This window comes from Eleutherodactylus coqui, chromosome 9, assembly GCF_035609145.1.
Source record: "Eleutherodactylus coqui strain aEleCoq1 chromosome 9, aEleCoq1.hap1, whole genome shotgun sequence".
Lineage (NCBI taxonomy): Eukaryota > Metazoa > Chordata > Amphibia > Anura > Eleutherodactylidae > Eleutherodactylus > Eleutherodactylus coqui.
This window is the reverse complement of record NC_089845.1, coordinates 41,465,523-41,481,540: the sequence shown is the minus strand read 5'-3', so window position 1 is coordinate 41,481,540 and position 16,018 is coordinate 41,465,523. Positions and strand designations below refer to the sequence as shown.

Genomic DNA, 16,018 nt, shown 5'->3' with positions numbered 1-16,018 from the left:
ACATGCAAATATTACCTGATCTCCATTCCCAAATTCCTCGTCCTTGCATTTTAAATAAACTTCAATGTAAATGTGATTGTGATTGCATGTGGCCATCTCCATTGAAATACGTGGAGAGATCAGTGGGTAGGAATTGGTAGACTCTTATTTACTCAATATATGCAGATCCAGTATGCAGCTCATGCAGGAGGTAGGAGGCTGGGGGCTCACCCTGACTCAGGGCACACCGAGCGATTCACTGGTTTCCCTGTCGACCAGTCCAAACTGCCATGCTACCCAGGCCTAGGTGCAGTAATGGAGCTCTAAACTATAACATTCCCACTGCCAGGCTATACAGCTAGTGTCAGGTTCTTCCGGAGAAATTCTGTCTTTGGTGTTTTACAATCAAGTCTTCTGATATGGAAAACTTACATTACATGGAGTGTCTGAAACAGTCGTGAGAGACAGAGGCAGAACTGATGACCCCCACTCCCATATATCTGGTCTTCGCTTGTTTTCCCCTCCGGTAGTGGAGGAATTCCTATGCAGGAACTCATCAAATTGCTTTCTATGGGATCATTTCTGGCATCTGGTACATCAGTTGTTGTGCCGGACCTCTCTAGGACCTGGATCAAAAACGTATGTACTGCATCTATTTTTCTATCTATGTCAGACTATGGACACCAGACCGCTGCACAAAGTGCCCGAAAAATGTCATGAGTTGTATCCGATTCAGGCATAACATAGCTGCTGGGACATAACTGATATATGTGAAGCCAGCCTTGAACATATACTGAGTCATCGAGAAACCAGACTGTTGAACAATTTGTTAAATGACAGCAGCACCACATGGTGGAAGCAGTGTATTACTTTCAGTATATGTCACATTGAGGATATGAACACCAAAACATTACTTCGTATACTTTCCTTTTTTATTGTTTTTAAGGCGTTAATTTACAGTTGCAAGTTCATAGAAAAAAGAAAAGGAATTCAAGACAAATGCTGCGACAGGATCCGACACGATGAATACGCTCGGCTGCCATAGACTTGCATTGCAATAAAGCACATCTGTCAGGATCCGTTTTTTTCAACAGGACAGAAAACGTAGTCTCTGTGGATCGAATTAAAAAAAGGATCCCAATGCAAGGTTGACAAAAGGAGGCAAAATGGACACGGACGAAAGTCCCATTGAGAACCTACGGATCAATTAAAGGATCCTTTAGAAAATAAATAAATAAATCAAAGAGACGATACAAGATAGACGAACGTGATGTGAATGATGTGAACACACTGCTACAGTAAAATGCCGGACGGTTGAGCAGAAACTGGACGGACCCCATTATAGTCAATGAATCTGTTTGGATCTGTTCGGCCAGGGGATTCCCATTTCCTGCTCCCAACAAAAAAAACGGAACCCCCGACGCAGGTGGGAACGCAGCCTAACATGTTTGTAGTGTTCATAGGGTCATTTAAGTATAATTCTTTTCTGCATATGTGTAGGATACAAAAACATGATCTAACAGGAAATCGAACCTCTTAGGCTCTGTTTAAAGCAAATTTAAATGGAAATCTGTGCAATTTCAAATTTCCCTGTGGATTAGCAGTTTTAGCAGCTGCGGATCCACACACTGATTAGCCTCATTCAACGAGATACTCCGTGTGTAGACAACCCAACTGATTTTGCATTGAATCAATATCAAAAAGTCAGATTTAAGAAAAATACAGTAGGATAGCGCATTGCGCAAATGGCAATAGATACAAATAATTGGCATTAGTTAAATGATAAGGGTAACTCACCCGGTGTGGGCCGCCCTCCAGGAAGACTGTCACCCCACCTGAACTCCAAGTCTGCAAGTAGATACGAGTCTTGTGCACATCATAGGCATCCAGAGTAATAGGGGGGCCGCAGGACAGATCCAAAAATGACAGTTTTTGGTCAAGGCAACAGAAGAAAGAGTAGAAAAAAATCCCAGGCTCAAGAAGAAATGTATTTGGACAGGATTTAACCAAAACAACCCTAGTTCCATAAAGGGTTATCTATCTAATATATTACAAAAAATACATAAAAACATACAGGGTATTGAATCCGACGCGTTTCGCAATACTATGTAGCCTTTCTCAAGTCAGATTTAACTTTTGTTTCCTCCTACAATGCAGATTTGAAATATCTGCATGGTATAGACTACGGTGTGGACTCCCTCTGAAATAAATGGGACCCTTTCGTATGTGAATTTCAAAGCGGCTTCGATGCAGAATCATCCATCATGTTATCGGGTTGTACAGCAGTACGAGGTATATACAGCCGCCTGGATACACATCATTAGTGTGTTTACTGTAAGCTTCTCCTCAAACTCAGTTTAGATTTTTTTGCACTCATTGTCAATTACGGTAAGCCTTCAAATGTCGTGCCTTGTAGTCACTGAAGTTTTGCTTGTATTTCTAGTGTGGGTTTTATACGAGATGTTGGCACTTTAAATAAGTCTTGACGAATGAGAAAAACTTTCCTGAAGAAACTTTTACAGTAAGTAGCAGGTTCTAGTAGAAGGAGCCTGGGGTTTCCCACCGTTGTGCATCTTGCATGTCTTTCTACTATTTCTGCGCTGGAGGGCTCTAGACGGCTCTATAGAAGAGTTGTACACATGTATCTGTACGCTAGATCCCTTCGATAGAACACACCCCTTGGTAATTTATTCCTCACGTAAAGGAAGTTCCCTTTTTTACATAGAGTAGTAGTAGTAATATCTTAGTTTTCTGAAGAAAGAGCTCTTAAACTCGTCTCACTTGGAGGAGAGGTAAGACATGCAGCCCCTCTCTCCCCATCATTGCCTCTGTACGTTCTTTAGCGTCTTCCTACCTGAACGTTCTTATTTTGAACTTCTGCCTTTTTCGTAGCGCACTTTATTCTTCCCCTATGACTGTAACATGCACAGCTCTACCAATTCTCTCCTGGCTAATTTATTAAGAAAGTGAATTTATTTTTTTCTTCTTTTAAGATTTAGCCTTTTTCTTTGCAGTGTAGATTTATAATGCAGATTAGCTGTAATGTAATGAGTGATAGTATTTCCCACTGCAACCATTTGCTTACACATTGCAGGTAGGTAGTACTGAACATGCCGGCCATTATATGGTCACTTTTCATTATGTATCCTTTTTTACGATTCATTCGTTTAATACTCTTATTTTGCTTATGAAGTTGAATTGAAGTCACAAGCATCATAATCTGTGCCTGACTTAATACAGGTTGCTACAATGCATGCAGTAAGTGTTCAGAAGACTAACGTTTAGATCAGAGTTCTCCAGACTATTGTAGTTGGGAAGTTACTTTCATATGCAATGCATAGTCTGAGCTTTACTGGGTATTACAAGTAAAAAAAGCACACCTGAGTGACTTTTGGATCGGACATGACTGAGTAATTTGGATTTTTCCCTTAGGCTCAATTGCCAGTTGTATGGGGTAGTCTCTAGTACCAAGTTCTAGTAATGCTACGACATGCCTAGTGCTAATAGTCAGAGTAGCGTCTTCCGCTCCCAACAAAGAGAGAGCCATAGGCACTAGCAAAACGGCAATATCTAAGAAACAGCATTACTTTGTGATTCTGTACCGTTCAAACAGATAATATACTTGTGCTACCAAAGGAGGCCGTTCTGCAAAACAGCTGCATTCAGTGGTTAAGGATGCTTAAAATTGGTTATTTTGGGTTGTATTTATGTAAAGTGCTTAAAGTAGCACCAATGTTAATATTGACCTGTTGTAGTATGTGGTGTCCCTCCTCTAATATGTCAGATACTTTTTACAACTTTTTAGTTGATTTTAAATATATTATATTATTTATAGCATTTGTTACCAAACATGATCAAATCAAAACATCATAACGTACAAGTAATTTTCGAGTCCCCCCCCCCCCCCCAAAAAAAATGGTAAAGCCATATTGTTATTTATAGGTTAGATAATTCCAGACCGAAATAGAATGAAAGTGCAACTTGATAACTTTAGTTACTCACCATACAATACACTGCATGGTATCTAGTGCTATCAATAAAGTGACTTAAAGGAAATCTGTCAGCTCATTTCCAATATACGGGCATCATGTTATAAAGCAGGAGGAGCTGAGCAGATTGATGTATAGTTTTATGGGGAAAGATTCAGTGTAACTTCTGAGCTGAGCAGTCCAATCAGTGAATGACGGTATCTGTGTATGAGTGCATATACAGGAGTAGCTGCCAATCACTGCTGGCTCCGCCCATTGGACTGTTCAGTTCATAAGTTATACTAATTCTTTCCCCATAAAACTATATATCAATCTGCTCTGCTCCTCCTTCTCTACAACATGATGTCTGCAGTTTGGACAGCATGTTGGAACTGGCAGACTCTCTTAATGGAGGTAGGTAAGACTTCCTAATCAGTAGCAGAGCTCTTCTAAGGAAGGACTCTTCTCTTTACACCTGCAGTCTCTGAAATCATCATTGAGGACTAAATAAAAACATACATTGTACATAGAGCCTGGGCTTTGTCCAATAAGGTCCACTTACTGACTTCTGGAGAAGTTGATGGTTTCTTTTAGGAGAATTTTTCCTGGTGTTCTTTTACTGGTTTTTCATTTTTTTGCTGCAAAAAGTGCTGCAGGCAGATAGCAGCTTTAGGACAATAGGACGTTATGGAATGCAGTAGAAACATTGTTCTTTCTCTGCATCCTTCCTCGTTGTGCTGCATTTTTGGGTCCATGACATTTCTTTTTCCAAAGACCATATGCGCTAAGTTTGGTGTTTTTTTTCATAAACTTCTCCATAGGTAAAAAAAAGACTGAAAAAAATGCACGTGTGCCTAAAATAAAACCTGCTATCCCCAAAATCTTGTAAATAAATGCAGGAAATTCATGGAATTTTTTTCCTGGCTATAAAAAAAAAAACACTGCAAAAAAAAAGTTTTGCAGAGAAAGAATTACAGGGCGCAATTGTCTGCATTTAAACCACAGCGAGCGAGACACGAACTTACATGCCCCGTTTAAAGGGGTTGTCCAGGGTTAGGAAAACATGGCTGCTTTCTTCCAAACGCAGAGCCACCCTTGTCTGTGGGTTGTATCTGGTATTGCAGCTCAGCTCCCATTTGCTTCAATGGAGCTGAGCTGCAATACCACACATAATCTTATGGACAAGGGTGGAGCTGTGTTTGTAAGAAATCAGCCATGTTTTTCTAACCCTGGAAACTTTTAAGGGTGGAGAAAAAGATCTTAGTTTAAGAAGTGGGGGAGTGGTCACATTGTCATTTGCATAAGGAGGAGTGACTGAAGTGATATATTTTAATCTCATTTGCATTTTCAGAGTCTTTTTTGTAGGGGTAAATTAGCTCTTAGGTGTGGATGGAAAATCCTTATGATGAACAGTAATGTGTTCCAATTTGATGTAAAGAATTAATATTTCAGTGGCTGCATTGTTTATTGAGGGATAAATCCTGTATTCTATAAAACCTGCCTACATACCTTATACATTTAAAGACAATGGACACCTTTGGGGGGGGGAACACATTTTTTTCATTTAAATGCATTCGTTTTGTGCTGATAGTGATTTTTTTTTTAAGCAAAAGGGTTACATTAAAAAATTTTGCAGTCTTCTGCAGCTTCTACATATCACTTTCTATAGAAACTGCAGTCAAAGGTTACTTTTACGGGTGACTGTTGGCCCATGTAAACAATGCACCCAACAGGATATGAGCGAGACGTTGTTCAGTAGTCGCTAGCCGTTTCGTTTCAGCTCACTATAAGCAGGTCGTTCATCTATGAATGGTAGTGAATGTAGGCTCTTGGCTGGAAGAGATCTCCGACATGCTCTGCCTAGATTCACTGAACGACTATGGCTCCTGTGTAAAAGTGATTATTTGGTGTAAAGTTCCCTCTCTCCATCCTCACTAACAGATCTCCTATTAAGACTTAGACTGCAGTTTTTATATATAGTGATATGCAGAATCTGCAGAAGACAAATGTTCAAAATTTGCAATTAAACTCTACTGCAAAAATAATCATCAGCCCAAATATATGCATTTAAGAGGAATTTTTTGTTTTCCCAAATGTGTCCATGGTATCCTTTAATTCACTATGTAGCCCTTTCTGACTTCTAAACAACACATGCAGAACATACAGCACGTACCTATTCATAGTTTTTTAGAATGTTTTTGCTGTTTGTCTTGTACTCTGCCAGTTTTGTACTGTACATAGTATAGGTTCTTTATGCATCATTAATCCCAGTGCAGCAGCAGTGATGTGTGAAGCATTTCTATACAGAAAAACAAAAGCCGTCTGAATCTCTAGAGAGGAGCGTAACGATGCTTTCCATCACCCTGGGTATATGTACAATATGCTTAACAATTTTCAAGATTGCTATGTTTTTGCTGTTTTCCATCAGTTTTTTTTTAACTTCTGTTTTTTAATGCTCATTATGCGAAGGCTTAAATGTTAAATGTTCAGGTGAAGAAGGTAGATTGAGTTGGCCATACTCTCACCTTTTCTGACCTATCCATATTTTCATGGAAAATATCCTTTTTTCAACAAGACCAGATTTAGCTGGGGAGGGTTGGTGACGTCACCACACAAGTGAGATGATGTAGCAGCACAATATGAGACACAGGGGCGTAACTAAAGGCTCAGGGGCCCTGATGCAAAAGGTGAGCTGGGGCTCCCCCTCTATCTGCATCTGTACCCGTACCCATACCTAACCATGCTGCACAGAGGCATAACTTGAAGCTTCTGGGTCCCAATGCAAAACCTGTAACAGGGCCCCCAACTATAATGCTTTATTCATAGTACTGGGCTCCTTATATGAAGAAGAGAGGCCTTATGGGCCCCCTAAGGCTCCTGGGCCTAGGTGCAACTGCATCCCCTGCACCCCCTATAGTTATGCCCCTGGTGAGACATAGTAATATGGTAACATAGTGTGTAAGGCTGAAAAAAGACATATGTACATCTAGTTCAGCCTATTATGTTGATCCAGAGGAAGGCAAAAAGCACCCCAATTAGGTCGAAGCCATTCTTTCTCATTTAAGGGAGAAAAAATTCCTCCCCAACCCCAATCAGGCAATCAGAATAACCCCCCGGATCACTGACCCTTTCTGAAGTAATTAGTGACTATGACATGTAATATTGTATCACTCAAGAAGGACGTCCAGGCCCCTCTTAAACTCTGCTATTGATTACGCCATCACCATGTCTTCAGGTAGGGAGTTCCATAGTCTCACTGCTCTTACAGTAAAGAACCCCCTTCTATGTTGGTGTAGGAACCTTCTTTACTCTAGATGTAGAGAGCACCTCCTTGTTACATTCACAGTCCTGGGTATAAATAACATAACCTTACAATTATCTGTGTTAAACCTCATTTGCCACTTTTCTGCCCAAACCCACAACTTATCCAGATCCATTTGTAACCATATACTGTCCTCTCTTGTGTTAATTACTTTACATAGTTTTGTATCATCTGCATATTTTGATATCTTACTGTACAATTCCTCCACTACATTGTTAATAAATAAATAAAAAAGAATAGGGCCCAATACTGCCCCCTGTGGTATCCCACTAATAACTGTGACCCAATCAGAGTATGTACCATTAATAACCACCCTTTGCTTTCTATCACTAAAATGGTAACTTACCCACTTACAAACATTCTTGCCCATACTAAGCATTCTTATGTTATATACCAACCCTTTATGTGGCTTAGTATCAAGATATACAAGACTCAATGACTCTCCCTGGTCCAGTGTAGAACTTACCTCCTTGTAGAAACTGATCAGATTGGTTTAGCAGGAGCAATCCCTCATAAACCCATGCTTATTGAAGTACTTAAGGATATTATTTCTTAAAAACGCCTCAAAATTTTACCCACAATAGAAGTTAGACTTATAGTTTCCATTATGAGATCTGTTGGTTTTGGCTTCCCAGTTTATATCCGGATAGTTAAAATCCCCCATAATAATTACCTCATTGTGATTTGCCGTTTCAGCTATTTGCTTTAGTAATAGATTTTCAGTGGCTTCTGACATATTTGGTGGTCTATGGAAAACCCCTATGAGAATTTTAAAATAGTTTTTTCCCTCCATGTATTTTCACCCATAGAGACTCCACATGTTTATCTCCCTCCCATATATCTTCACGTATTGTGGGCTTTAAACAGGACTTTACATAAAGACAAACTCCTTTGCCTTGTCCTTTTTACGATCCCTTCTGAACAAAGTATAACCCTATTCACCGCCCAGTCACAGCTTTCATCCAACCAGGTCTTAGTTATTCCTACTATGTCATAGTTTTCCTCAGACATTGTTACTTTCAGTTCATCAATCTTATTAGTCAGACTTCTAGCATTAGTCCTCATACTGTGCAGAAGTCTTTGGTTATTTTTTAAGTGTATCCCTCTAAACTGTTCTGCCAGTTCTAACTGTACTGACCCCTTCCATCGCTACCCCCCCATTTTCATTACATAGTCCCAGATCACTGTCTACACTATCTTCCCCTCTATCACTCTGGTTGCCCTCCCCCATCCCTAGTTTAAACACTTCTAGCTAAGTTCTCCCCCAACACAGCTACATGCTCCCCATTGAGATGCAGCCTATCTCTACGGTAGAATAGACCACAGCAAAGTTGACCCAGTTCTCCAAAAACCCAAATCTCTCCTTACTACACCAACTCTGGAGTCACTTGTTTACCTCCGTAATCTCCTGCTGCCTTTCTAGTTGGCACATGGTACAAGTAGTATTTCAGAAAATACTATTTTGGAGGTCCTTGCCCTAAGCTTACATCCTAGTTCCCTGAAATCATTTATAAGGACCTTCCATCTTCCTCTACCTTTTCATTGGTGTCAATTTGTACCTCTGGGTCCTCACCAGCTCCTCCAAGTAATCTGTGAACCCAATCCGTGATGTGTTGAACTCGAGCACCAAGAAGACAACACACTGTTCAACGATCCTGGTCTTTGTGGCAGATTGCCCTTTCTTTCCCACTAAAAATTGAGTCCTCCACTACCAGGACCCATCTGCACCGCTCCGTAACCAGCATTACAAGTTTATGCTAAATTGTGCTTGAGAAAGGAGCATACAGGCTCCGAAACGCGTTGCGCTTTGTCTCTATCTAAAAAGAACACTATTTATATATTCATCAAGTTTCCACTATTTATTTATTAGTTCTGGTTCTCCAACCATCCTTAGCCACTTAGTCAATGATTGATCTTACTTTGGTGCTGTTTCACGTCTGGGGCACTCTGAGTGCAGGAGTTCTTTTCTCTTTTCACTTCCAGTTCTTGCCTAATTATTCTGAACTCCGATGCTACCATCCACCCCCACATCTACCGCAGGGATTGTCCATTCAATGAGCAGCAAACTCCTTTCCATGTTGTCAGTGGATCTTAGTGTTGCAAATTGCGCATTTAGATCCAGGATCTGGGCTTCCAAACATACAACATGCTCACATTTCATATAGCAGTATGCCTCCTCGAATGGCTGTTACGGGACCTCATACATGGCACAAGATGTATACTGGATATCATTATCAATCATGGAGCACATTTTAAATGGGAGTGATAAAAATACAAATCAAGTAATCAAGTAATTTATATGAAAAATAACAGAAAATAGATATGTCATTGCCTTCTACAGTCCCCTGAAACAAAAGTCACCCGATTTAAGTTATACACACTTAAAACAACCACACTTGAAATCAACCCTAACTTGCAAGCTTCCACACTCGCTCTTTTGTTTGTTTTAAGTAGCTCTCCGCAGCAGTAGCTACACCAATGAATCATCTGTTTGGAAAGGACATAGACAGTTCAATAGATGGAATGTATCACACCTTAGGTAACCCTACCCTTAATTAATCACCTTTGCAAAGCACTGGGCATTGAACATACTACCAAACTAAATGTGGGTCTAAAACAATGTCATCCCCCAATGTGCCCCCTCAGCAAAATATCTTAAGCTCTAGGAAAGGCAAATAGAGCAACAATATATAAGCTATAAGACAAATGAGACTTGATATAAAAATAAGCGGAGATTCCATCTTATTTTAAGTCACACACACTTAAAACAACTTCCACTTGAAATCAACCATACTTCGCAAGATTCCACACTCGCTCTTTTGTTTGCTTTAAGTAGCTCTCAGCAGCAGTAACTACTACAATGAATCCTGTATTTTGAAAGGAGATGCTGCCAAAACTTATAAGTGAGGAGGTAAGCATGTTTCTGTGTTCATAGCTTCCTATATGCCTTTTTCAGATGAAGGCCTTTCAGACCTTCCATCTGCCAGGTTCTCAGGTAGAACTTAACTCCTTGACTACTCAGAGTACTTGAATCTAAGTTTTAAAGGAAATGAGTCAGCAGAAAATGGCCTATTGTATTAATTATGTTTTTATGCTAAACATATTTTTTAAAGAATTTTTGGTAACTTTTTTTAGTTTTAGTCTGTAACATCCAAGGCCCCAACGCTTCTAACCACAGTCTCACAGGTTCCTACTTTCAAGGAACTGTGTAACACTATAAATATATTATGCTTACTATGATCTCTCATGCAAACTATTACTTCTGCAGTACATTGCTCAGAAAATATTACACTTTCTTAATGATCTGCTTAAGATATTATATGGACCTCTGGAGTATTAGATGGAGCCCAATCATATTAAATAATATAGAAGCAATGCGAACTGTTCTCTACAGAGACTTAACAAATAAGTGTCTAATAGAGCAGGTTCTCAAGTGGGAAAAACATTTAGGGGTATAGTGGTTTAGAAGTTTCAGGTTCTTTATAACTCCCATACAACAGTATCTGTGTTCTTTTTAACCCTATGCAGAAGGTACAGTTCCCTAATTTTCACTAACCACAAGCAACAATGTCAAAGCAATACAATTTTGGCGGCCAGAGAAATGACCAAAAAATTGCCCACACAGAAAGTTAATTGCCCACATGGACGAAATAAGAGTTTAATAAAGTTTAAATAATTCTTTACTTAAAGGGGTGATCTGGGGACATGGTATTCTGTAACAGAATAGGGTGCAGACAGAGGAGTGGAGCGACCTCAGTGGGGGTCCGGTGCAGTGAAGATGTTCTTCTTTGTCCTATTTGGGTAACCTAGTGTTGAAGTGACGTTAGAGGTATGTGTATGGAGTGCCAGGTGCAGCCAATCCAAGAAATGTTCAACTTGTAGGTAGACGTATGAATGCACACAATGGTCTTGACCAAAAAGGCTGGGAATAAAGAGCAACCCTTTAATGGACATGCACATACACAAGTGTTATCATTAGAGTTTTTCAAGTTTTATTAATAATGCCAGCTAAAAGTTTTAAAGCAACACACTACTTTCTCTTCAGTATTGCTGGTGACACATGCTATCAGTAGCAGGACTGGGCACCAGCATTCAGCCCCAGCCCTGCTACTGATATCATGTGTAACCAGCAATACTGTAGAAGAAGTACCGTGTTGCTTCAAACGTGTTTCTTAGCTGGCATTATCAATAAAACTTGAAAAACTCCAATCACACTTGCATTTGTGCATCTCCATTAAATGGGAGGTGTTTTTGCGTAAAAAAACATATCTTGGTGAGCTCCATATTGGGCCGAGTTTCTTGACCCGATATCGCACTTGCTGGTGTGTAGGTAGCCTAAAGCTGTGAGTAATGCTGCAATAAACAGGTGACATGCAATGTGTTTGTGCTATTCATCGGACAACAATGTAATTCCACGCACCCTGTGATACACTTGGCACCAAATGAGCATTATGACTACTCAGCTCCAACCATCAAGTTGGTACAGTCATAGGAGAGAACTGAAGGTCTACATGAGCTCTACTTTAGGAGGCTTAATCCAGGCAACTGTTATGGTATTATGCCTAGTGGGGACCATGACTGGTATTCTCTCTTTGGTCTATTTTGAATCCCTGTGTCATGCAGGTCTACCTCAGTTGTTGCACTAAGCATAACACAGTGCATTAGATTGCTCAGTTAAAGAGGTATTCTTATATGAAACAATTATGGCATATCCACAGAATATCTATGTGGCTCCTCTATTGTACAGTGTTTATGGGAGCCGTGTAACACTCATGTGTGGCTATCTCCTCTCCTCTCCACTGGAACGCTTAACTAGGAATTCTACATAAACTACATAAAATGTATAGTCAGCTTTCACCCCTATGTTGGAGGTGGGCAACATACATCACATACAGTGGGAATGTTCCCCAGTAGCCAGTCTTTGGAGAGATATTATGTCTCTCTATAATCTCACCTGTGGTCTGCCTGTTGACTTTACCCCTGAGGCGGCTCTAAAAACAAAAAAGGGTCTGTTCCGCTTCTTTGTCCTGGCATCTAGGCAAATTATTCCCAGGTTGTGGTGTACCACGACTGCTCCCTCTAGGACGTCATGGGTGGAAACCCTGAACTCCCTCATGAGAGATGAGGAAATGAGAGATGATGAAGAAAACTCCTTCTCCGGTTTTTGTGCCATTTGGCAGCCGTGGGTGCAGATTCAGACTTCACAAAGATTTCATATTTGGATGAGTCAGGAAGCACTCAGCCTATAATGAGCATTCCCCATGTTAGGTTAAGTAGGGATAGATATGCCTAGAGACTCCCCACTCCTTCCCCATTTGTACCCCCTTTACACAAAACTGACAGCGGTGTGTATTTCTGTAGTCCAGGCCCTGGGCCGGTCCTGGTGGATGTGTACTCAATTATATGGGTTTACATGCTTAATATATACTGTACACGCTTATGTCTAATTGGATATTGGCTGTCTAATAGAATACTTTTAAATATAAATTGGCCATTCAGTGCAAAATTGAGTGACAGGTTGTGAGTTTCTTCTTGACTAATAGGTCTTTCTAACAACACAGTAACAAACAATAAATCATTATTAGTTTTAATTCCTAATAGTTTTTTGTTTGACCATTCTTTAATTCATCGTAGTGCAAGAAAAAAGGCGGGTATAATTGGTATGCACCAAGACGAAGAGAGTGTAATGACACCAATTAGCTGTGGAAATGGCAAGCTAAGGCAGTGGCTGATCGACCAGATTGACAGCGGGAAGTATCCCGGTTTAATATGGGAGAATGACGATCGGACCATCTTTCGCATTCCATGGAAACATGCTGGGAAACAGGATTACAACAGAGAAGAAGATGCGGCCCTCTTTAAGGTAAAATGTCTAGATCAATCTGAAAATGAAATATTCACACCCACAGAAAATGACTAAGTTGTGACACATGATGTATGACAATTATAAGCCGATCATCACTTATGCATTTTTCTAGTGAAATCATTTGCATACAAGTAAATTCCCTTTTTTTAATATAGTATTTCATTGAATCCTCTCACATATCATCTGAAATATGGACTGTGAAAACAAATTCGACTTCAGGGGTAACCTGTCCAACATTGTGAAAAATACCAAAAACCATACAATGAGTCATACCGTATGTCTCTCTAAATGAGGGAGCATTAGATCCCTATGTATTTTATATAGAAAGTAAGACCCTTAATAATATAGAGATACAAAATAAAGGGCTCATACAAGGCCATTTTAACACCTTGGTGGGCACAGTGCAAAAATGTCTTGAGTGACAAAAAAAAAATTCAGTGCATCAATAAATACAAAAAAAACCTCCTGCTCATCTATCCCTGCATACTGTAGGACTTACTTGTTGAAGTGCTCTCCTGACCAAATACTGATGCTCCATCTCTCTAGATGTAGCTGCTCACCTTTTTCTCTCTCGTGTCAATGCTCCTCACAGGGCGCCCTTTCTTACTGCTCACAAGGGTTATGAGTGCAAGGCAGCTCTTAACCCTTGTACTCAATATCTTGCCCGAAGTACCATGAAGATTTACAGCGATGACTCATCTCAGCATACTTTCTCTATCCTGCCTCAGGATAGGTCATCAATATCTGATTGGTGGGGATCTGCCAATCGGGAACCCCGCGGATCAACTTTTTGAAAAGGCTGCAGTGCTCGGGTGAGGAAACACATGCCCAAAACCAGGTTTTGCGCTGGTTACTTTGGATAGTTGCTCCTAGGGACCACAGGTATTCACTCTGTAACTTCCCCCAAGCAAGATATTGTCTGTAGCTCCTACGATCTCTAGGTTGCATCCCCAACAAGGTCGAATAAGCCAGGGGTTAGTATTGAGAAGTCAGAGAAGAATGATAGAGGCAAAGGATATACTAGAAACAGAGTCAGGTACAGAACCGGGTCAAAACCAAGAGGACTATAAGTTACAGGCAGGTAAACAGGTAGTCAGACATGCAAGCCGAGGTCAGAATTTAGGCAGTCGCATCAGGTCAGGATAAGAGAACAGAAGGGGGTATTAGATACAGGAACAAGCACAGAACAGGAAATCGGTATTCAGGATCCGGTCAGACTTTAAGGACAAACAGGTCAAGAAGTGGAACACACAAAGAAACCACAATATGGGTCCTTTTACACGGGCCAATAAATTGTCCAGATTCCAGCATCCAGAGGGAACTAAGCGATTATCGTTCAATGTAAATGCATGCCCCGACTGAATGACGAATGAGAATTTGGTTGCCTCTCGTTCGTTGTTCACTCTCTCCATGCAGAAAACAGAATGCTGGATCGGCCATGTAAACAGGCAGTCATTCATCTGTGAATGGTTGCCTGTTTATTCTTAATGGAGGTGGGTGGGCCGGAACAATCCCTGGACTGCTCAACCTTCATTCACTGGGTGATTGTTGCTCCTGTGTAAAAGCACAGGAATGATTATTGTTGGGATGCCTAGTTGGGCACCTGCGTCCGACAAGTCGTCCCATGTAAAGTCCTCATAGGTCAGCTTTGCAGAGCAGCACAGGTTTATATAGCATACACTGCTCTCTCATTGGTCATACTAAGGCTCCCATGCTTGGTCCACTGATCTTCATCCTCAGTGGCTGATCAGCCCAACTTTTGGATTGGCTGAAGGGTGGAGGTACTCTGATAGAGAGGACAGGTTTCCAGAATGCTAGTTGCATGACAACAACAATATTGCAATATAATGTTAGAACTTGTTTTAGAAAGCTGCAGAGATAAGACTTTACCTGTAGTCTTCTCCCCTGCTTAGTTCTCTGTTGGTATCCAGTGGTTACGTCCTGTACGCTCTGCTGTTTTACTGGTCGGGCATGCTCAGTGCCTTCAAATTCTGTAATGATGACACAGTTTGTACAGTTTTGAATGTGCACTCCTCTATAACTGGCAGTGGGGCATTGTGGGAGATGCAGTTCTTGCACTCCCTGGCGGCCTTTTCAAATAATATTGTGGAAATCTGAAGCTGGCTGGAACGCAGCAGTGGTGAAGGTCAACAAAAAAAAGTTCAGCTGGATGATTTAGATCAGGGGTGTCTAATCTTTTGGTGTCTCTGGGCCACATTGGAAGAAGAAGAGTTGTTTTGGCCACAGATTAAATACACAGACACTAATAAAATGAGTTGGAATTCCACAGACACATATTACTCATTGACAGGGCTGAATTTTTGTGCGGATCCACACCAAAAACTGCAACAGAAAGCTACAGATTTTGTTGGCGTTTTTAAAGTCAAAATTCGCACATGCGAAAATTCTGCCTTGTGAATGTACAGTTAGGGTTCAAGTAATCAAATGATTCCCACCTAAGACACAGAGGCGGGCAGCACTGACCTGATGACTTCTAAATGAATTCAGCAGGGATGTCTGACCTGGTTAGCCTACTAACTACTGGGCTGCCCACTCATTAACTCACACAGACTCACTTACACCACAGCTGCTGGGCACTGGGCATGGACCTAGCTGCAGTCCAAGAGCGTTGGATCAATAAGGGGGCTCACTGGTTTAGACTCAGCCAGTATGGCCCCCTATTGGCTCTCCTCTCCACAGTGACTCTCCTACAACTTGGAGCAGCAACAGCAGGGGCTGAACTGTAAGTGGCCACCCCTGGGCTCCTGCCCCTTATGTGCCATTGTCTGTACTCTGTTAGTTTATAGTCACACACAGTAGTAGTAGGTCAACAGAGCAGTGAGCCCACCGGGAATTTTTCCAGTGCACTAAATGGCCAGCCTG

The 16,018-nt window shown here is 40.9% G+C and overlaps 1 protein-coding gene across 1 annotated transcript in view; it reads left to right on the top strand.

Annotated features, from left to right (window-relative positions):
• Window positions 1–2,765: 2,765 nt before the first annotated feature.
• Window positions 2,766–16,018, top strand: part of IRF4 (interferon regulatory factor 4) — a 31,744-nt gene continuing 18,491 nt past the window's right edge. The window contains exons 1-2 of the mRNA XM_066578932.1: window positions 2,766–2,771; window positions 12,904–13,132. Coding sequence (XP_066435029.1) covers window positions 12,932–13,132 — 201 coding nt within the window. The 5' untranslated portion in view covers window positions 2,766–2,771; window positions 12,904–12,931. The remainder of the gene's footprint in view (window positions 2,772–12,903; window positions 13,133–16,018) is intronic.